This window comes from Lycium ferocissimum, chromosome 8, assembly GCF_029784015.1.
Source record: "Lycium ferocissimum isolate CSIRO_LF1 chromosome 8, AGI_CSIRO_Lferr_CH_V1, whole genome shotgun sequence".
Taxonomy (NCBI): Eukaryota; Viridiplantae; Streptophyta; class Magnoliopsida; order Solanales; family Solanaceae; genus Lycium; species Lycium ferocissimum.
In genome coordinates this window covers 41409179-41416162 of record NC_081349.1, presented here as the reverse complement: position 1 = coordinate 41416162, position 6984 = coordinate 41409179, and the positions used below count along the sequence as shown (strand labels likewise).

Genomic DNA, 6984 nt, shown 5'->3' with positions numbered 1-6984 from the left:
TGATAAAGTGATTAGTAGATGGTAGAAAGGTTTGAAATTTTGCTATTGATAATGAACACATTTGAATTATTGCCCACCAATTGTTCGACGTTTTGCCTCAATCAATATCTACAAAATGTATGTGTTTTCTCTTAGTCTTAGGTGTTCAATATCTATTAAACTCTAAAGTGTGTGCACGGGTTATTCAAGGAGATTATTTTTTAATGTCCATGAAATGCATAATTCTGATTGTTGGTTTAGAATGGAGAGTTCTTTTGTTCTATCGCAATTACATTTTTTTCTGCGGGTTTTCAAATAGCATGAAAGTGTGATACCATGTGTAGTTGATTTAAGTAAACAGAGGTTGGAAACAAAAGTTTGTTATTTGCTTTTCTCAATTAAAAAAAAAAATAGGTGCTTAGTCTACTTTGAGACATCATAAGAAAACACTCAGTCTTAGATTTATTTACTTATGGAACTCTCTAACTATAAAAATAGTTCCTCCAAAATGCCTATAATTGATGCCCTATAATGTTTCTAATCTCACAATTTTTTTTTCCAGATATGCTAAAACATAATGGAAGAAGTTGGTCCAACGAATAATACTCATGCATAAAGTTGTAAGGTTATTATGGAAATTTTGTGCCTGCTAGTTGTATATTGCCCCTTATGCATACGCCTAATTTATTTAAAATAAAAAAAAATTAACAAAACAATACAACTCTGGACTTGTCTAGAGGAGTCGTGACAAACTGTACAGCTAGAATGTGCTACCATGTTTAGAAGACACCCAAAAAGCATGAAATAGAAAGAATTATTTTCCTCTCTTAATTGTGATATCCACCAATTTGTGACATTGATTTAAAGAGGAAATATTATGATTCATTACAATTAGGATTTCTAAAGTGAAAACAAAATGTTGTACAACCAAATGCAAAAACAAAAAAGGCAATCTTTACATAAATCCAAAAATTTAGTAAATATTTGCGACAAACAAGGGATTTGGAACAAAAGTTTCGAGGAGCATGCTCAACATGAAAGAAGTTGAATCTTGATCTTATGTAGCATCCCAACAACTTCTTTCACATTTGTCCTTCTTGCAGGAGATTCAACACAACAATCTAGTGCCACTCTCATGATTGATGCCATAACATCTAGCTCCTTCTCTAAGCGATTATCCATTGATGTTAACAAGTTGGCATCTACAACATCCATTACTGCCTCTGGGAGTGAATTACTCACCCATTGCTTCAAACTAAAATCTCCCTCAAACATTTCACCATTAGGCTCTCTCATTGTAAATATTTCCATCAACATGATTCCATAACTATATACATCACATTTTATTGAAACCAATCCGTCCAATCCATACTCTACATCCAAACGATGCTTAATTAAAAAATGTAACATAATTTCTTAGTGGAAAAATAAAAGAAGGGAAAATCAGTGTTCAAAGAAAAAACAAAAGACATACCTGGTGCAACATAACCCAATGTTGCTAAAGTTTTAGTGTACAAATCACTTTCATCTTCACCAAGCAGTTTTGAAATACCAAAGTCGCTTAGGTGGGCAACCATATTCTCATCCAGCAATACATTACTAGGCTTCAGATCACAGTGAATCACAGGCATCGAGCACCCATGGTGGAGATATTCCAATGCACATGCAACATCGGTCATTATGCTTAGTCTCTGCATGATGTCTAAGAAGTAGTTGTGCGAATACAAATACTTCTCAAGACTCCCATTAGGCATATACTCGAGCACTAAAGCCTTAAAATCAAGGTTGGAACAACTAGTGATGACTTTTACGAGATTCCTATGGCGAAGGCTGCGTAAAACTTCACATTCTGTGTCAAAACTCTTGAATGCCGCTTCCAATTGCATTGTCGCAATAGGAACTTCTAATAATTCCTTTCCGAAACTTTCGCAACCAAGATTAGTCTCACTAAGCGCATCAGTTGCTTGGAGTAGTTCATAGTATGAAATTCTTCTTATTGTTGCGATGGACAATGAATCAGCTTGTTGAGGAGCTCTTTTACCTCTTACATACCTTATCCATACAAACACAAATGTAATAGGAATGAAGACAAGTGCAATTCCTAGTATAAGAAATAGAACTAGCATTTTTTTCCCATTTGGTTTATGCTTTGATGAAGTGGGGCATGGCGGGACCTTAAATCTTGTAGAACCACATAATGCTTCATTTAAGATGAAAAACTGACTGGAGAGGTTCTTGAAAGGACCCCATGAGGGTATTTCACCATACAATTTGTTAATAGAAACGTTGAAATACTTGAGATAATGAAGTTTCTCCAAACATTTGGGAATGATTCCCGATATATTATTATGAGAAAGGTCTAGGAATTCCAAACCTACCATGTTGCTACCTATAGATACATACCTTGTTGTATCTCATGAAAACATTTTGCAAATTTCTTTTGGAATTTCATTTGAGAATTGAATGAAGACATCGGTGTGCAACCTTTAAATTTCCGGAGGTATGTTGTTTGACGACAAGTCAAGAACCACGAGATCTTTTAAATTCCCTAAGCTTGTTGGTATATTGGAACTCAATTTATTGGAACCCAGATATATCGTCCTAAGCGAAGTAACATTCCCTAAACAATAAGGAAGAGATCCTGAAAGTTGATTTTGACCCAAGTAAATATCATCCAAACCCTGCAACTTACAAAGATTATCACCAAATAAGCTTGTTGCTTCATTTAAGAGTTGCCAATTGATGTGGGAATCGATCCAACCGGACTAATAAGTTGCTTAAGAACTTCAGGAGCCCTTTGATTTTGCATCCGAAAATGTGAAGCCTGATAAGAGATGTGGAGAGGTTCCCTGTAGAGACCGGAAGCATGCCATTTAGAGGGTTCAAATATAGAAAAAGATATGTTAAATTTTTGCAATTGGTTAAGGAAGTCAGGAAGCTTAACGATGAGTCGATCCTTAAATTGTTTCTCCAAACATTTGAGGGAATGATGTAAGATCTAGAATAGTAAGTTTTGAACAATTGGAGATAGAATGAGGTATAGTCCCAGCAAGATTGGTCAAGCCAACCAAATTAAGCACTTCAATGTTGGGTAAGAAGGAACATATGTTTGATGGTAGAGTTCCTGATAGATTATTGAGTGTAAGAGCAAGTATTCTCAGCCCTGATATGTTGAAGGTTTCCATTGCTAGTGAACCACTAAAACTATTAAACCCAAGATTAAGTATCTCCAACTCCACCAGATTTCTTATTTCTTTGGGTATTTCACCTGTCAAACACATGAACAAAGAAGGAATACTAGTGAATTTACCTAATTAGTTCAATATAGTCTAAGTTGTATTTTTTTACTTTCACTTTTAATACGTACCAGTAAAGATATTTTCATTAAGTTCTAGAGCCTGTAGCTTGGTTAAGTTGCCAATCGCCCGTGGTAAGAATCCACTGAGATTGTTGCCCCATAGAAATAAAATTTGTAGTGAGGAGATATTATATATGGAGGCCGGGACAGAGCCGGTAAATTGGTTGCTATCCACGTCTAACTGCACCAAATTAACAAGATTTCCAATTTCTTGTGGAATTATCCCTGCAATTCATGTGCAATATTTTTTTTTTTTTTTTGTGGAAATAACTTGGAACAATACTACAATCATACATAAGATAATACAAGATCATACCTGTGAAATGGTTAGATCCGAGATACAATACCTGCAAGTTACTCAATCTTCCAATTTCACTATGTATTGGTCCATCAAACTCATTTAGTGATAAAGACAATATTTGAAGTTCTGAACAATTTGACAAGCTTGTAGGCATATGACCATAAAGCTTGTTTGCAGATAGATAAAGCCCTTTGAGTATTGGGAGACCATTGCATAAACCATTGGGAAGATTTCCTGATAAGCTATTTCCTGAAAATGCAATGAGTTCGATTCTAGAAATATTGAAAATTTTGAACAGTATAGAACCTGTAAGCTGATTATATATGGACAACCAGTTCATGTTGTGTAGATTGCCAATTCCTTCTGGAATGTTTCCTTGAAGTGAATTAAAAGATATATCTAAAGCCTCCAACCTTGAGGCATTCAAGAGTGATAGAGGAATGGAGCCTATGAGCTTGTTACCCCTCAAGTTTAATTTTCTAAGGTTTATAAGACTTCCAATCACTATTGGGATTTGACCCTCTATGGAATTGAATCTCAGGTTCAAAGTTTCAAGTGTAGAAATATTAGAAAATGAAGAAGGGATGGCAACTCGTTATTTCCAAGATTTAGAACTTGAAGTTGGTGTAAAAACCCAAACCAGGAAGGAACCTCCCCTTTGAAGTTGTTGAAACTTAAATCAAGAAACTTAAGCCGACGCAAGCGTGCCATTTCTTGAGGCAAATTGCCATGGAAACTGTTGTTTACCAAGTCTAGAGAAACAAGAAATGAGAGGTTTCCAAAATCAAGTGGAATTTTGCCTATAAGAGTCATGTTGGAAAGATTCAAGGACTTCACTCTTTGGTGGCGAGAGCCACAAGTGACTCCAGCCTAATGGCAAACAGAAATGGTTGAAGACCAGCTTTCATCCAAGAAGTGAAATGGGTCCGAAATGATTTGGGATTTTAGGGAAAGAAGAGCTAATTGATCAGTGGTAATGTTCGTATGAGTCATGGCTGAACTAGCCATAACATAGTGAAGCAACACGAGGGTTAAGATGGTATGGCTAGTAACCTGTGTTTTTGAGACTATAAATAGCAATGAGATCTCCCTTTTGGTCTTCATGATTTTAAATTATATTTTTAGGAGATTTTTCATTCTAATCTCTTTTAAGGAAAAAAGGAAAAAAAATACTTTTCTTCATTCATTCTGTCATATCAATACTAATATATATCACCAAGTCAACCAAGTCTTGCACGTTTCAATCTGAATTGTAAATATGGTGGCAAAAATTCCTCTAATAAGCCAAAGACTTGTGCAAGTCATCCAAGTCTTGCTTTCATATTCTCTAGAATTGTGGTGAGAAGTAGTGTTACCTTTGCGCTAGTGTCTCAATATTAATACATCTTCAGTTTACTTGGTTACCTAACTTGCCTTAATTTCCTCATATGGAATTATCATGTATTAAAGCTACTCGTTTTAGAGAAATTTTCCAAGTCATGTGGGCCCTGAGGACTAGACCAACAACCAACCAAGTCTTGCAAATTTGGCAATTTTCACCTTCTCCTTTTGTTTTTTCCAGTCAATTACTTTCAATAATGATGAATAATTTAACTCAAAAAAGGATTTTATTCATTACTTTGGTTCATAAAATATGCCCAATTATCGTTATGCTATGCTGATGATAATATTCTTTTTTCCTCAGGTAATGGCAACTCTCTAGCTATTTGGCGGCTCCAAACACTTATGCTGATACAATCGAGGAATTAAACCAAATAGTTGGCTATAACAACAGCAACTTCCCTTTTAAATAGAGTTAATGGTTAAAAAATAAAAATAAAACACTTAAACTATCATCTTTTCGCTAGTTTCATACCTCGACTATCCATTGTTTCATTTACCTGCAAAAACTTTCACTCTCTTTGTATTAAAACACACCTTTTGTTGAGTTGGTCTCCACACGCCTATTGTCGATTGGGAACAAATATTTGGCCAACTAAGCATCGAGGTGTGTTAATACAAATGGAGTGATAGTTTAGGTAGATAAAGACAACAATGGGTAATTGATGTATGAAACTCGCGAAATAGTTATAGTTTAGGTGTGTTTTTGTCCATTAACTCTTTTAAATATCTTGAATGTCCAATCTACTTGGGAGAAGAAAAAAGGTGACCAAGATCACTGAAAGGTTACAAGGAGGGCAAAGGAAAATAATTGTCTTACAAGGGTTCTAGGTGTTCTTATTAAAGCAGTTTTACAAGCCATCACTGTTTCCACCATTTTTGTGATTGATCCCCCTAAAACAGTGAAAAAGAAAATTGAGAGTTGCATTGCCAACTTTTTCTAGAGTGATGATTCAGGAAGAGGAAGGAAGCATTGGATTACTTGTGCTTCATTTCTTACCAACTAGAAACCCTTATTTTTTTCAACTGTCATTATCTTTAGGTTATTATATTTCTATAACTGCATTTACAGTTCATTTGGGTTAGCTGATTAAATGTAGTTGATAAGTATCATGTCCTGAAAAGCATTTTTAGGTGTTGAAGCTGATCTTATAAACAAGTAGTTAAATGTTTGGATAAAAGTTTTAAAATTGATAATAAGCAGTTAATATATTTGGTAAAAAAATGTTGATAAACACTTTTTTCTATTAGAGATATGAAAGTGTCCTCAAAGCTATTTCGAAAAAATACAAATTTAAAAGTGTTTTTACAAAAATAGAAAAAGGGTGAATGACGGGAAATATAATAGAGAAAATTGAAAATTTATGTTTTAGAAAGAACATTTTACAAAAGATATTAGGATAAAATAATATAGTAAAAGGTTTGGTCAAACTAAAAGTGCTTATAAGCCGTAAAACCATAAGTTGGGGCCTGTGGGAGGCCAACTTATGATTGACTTTCGCTTATAAGCATTTTTATGCTTATCAATTATATAGATAAGCCAAAAAAAATTATAAACTAGTTTGATCGGACGTTTTCTAGAGGTGGAATCTATTAGTTTTCCTTATTTGACTTGAAACCGATCGACTAACTTGAGAATGTTATAGCACTTTGAAATAAGGATATTAACCCGATTGGCTCTCGTTCTGGTTTGACGGAAAGATGAAGGCCCAAAATTTAATTCCTGTTTGGTGTTCTAGGGCGAGACGAATCTCAATCCCCTTTGTTAACTAGTAGCTTTCCAAGAGAGAGAAAACAAGAATGACTCCCTATATCACAACAAGGTTGAAAGAAAAGAATTTCCCACGGCCTCATTTATAAAAAACATCTCACTGAATTACGAATTCAACCTATCCTGTTTAGCAGAAAGACAAATATCAAGAAGTTTGACCCCCTCTAATTTTTTTGTTTTCTTTATTTTGATTTA

General features: G+C 34.6%; 2 protein-coding genes across 2 annotated transcripts; both read right to left on the bottom strand.

The window, feature by feature from the left end:
* Positions 1 to 806: 806 nt before the first annotated feature.
* On the bottom strand, positions 807 to 1858 carry LOC132066953 (probable LRR receptor-like serine/threonine-protein kinase At3g47570). Its single transcript, XM_059460137.1, has 2 exons — positions 1454 to 1858; positions 807 to 1352 (listed from the first exon to the last, which is right to left on the bottom strand). Exons 1-2 carry the CDS (start codon positions 1731 to 1733, stop codon positions 1009 to 1011), a joined length of 624 nt encoding a protein of 207 aa, XP_059316120.1. The 5' UTR covers positions 1734 to 1858; the 3' UTR covers positions 807 to 1008.
* Positions 1859 to 2936: 1078 nt separating this feature from the next.
* Positions 2937 to 4669, bottom strand: LOC132066358 (LRR receptor-like serine/threonine-protein kinase RGI5). The gene is made up of 3 exons (XM_059459681.1): positions 3654 to 4669; positions 3347 to 3562; positions 2937 to 3247 (listed from the first exon to the last, which is right to left on the bottom strand). The coding sequence occupies exons 1-3, from the start codon at positions 3976 to 3978 to the stop codon at positions 2937 to 2939; spliced, it is 852 nt and encodes a 283-aa protein (XP_059315664.1). The 5' UTR covers positions 3979 to 4669.
* Positions 4670 to 6984: the final 2315 nt, after the last annotated feature.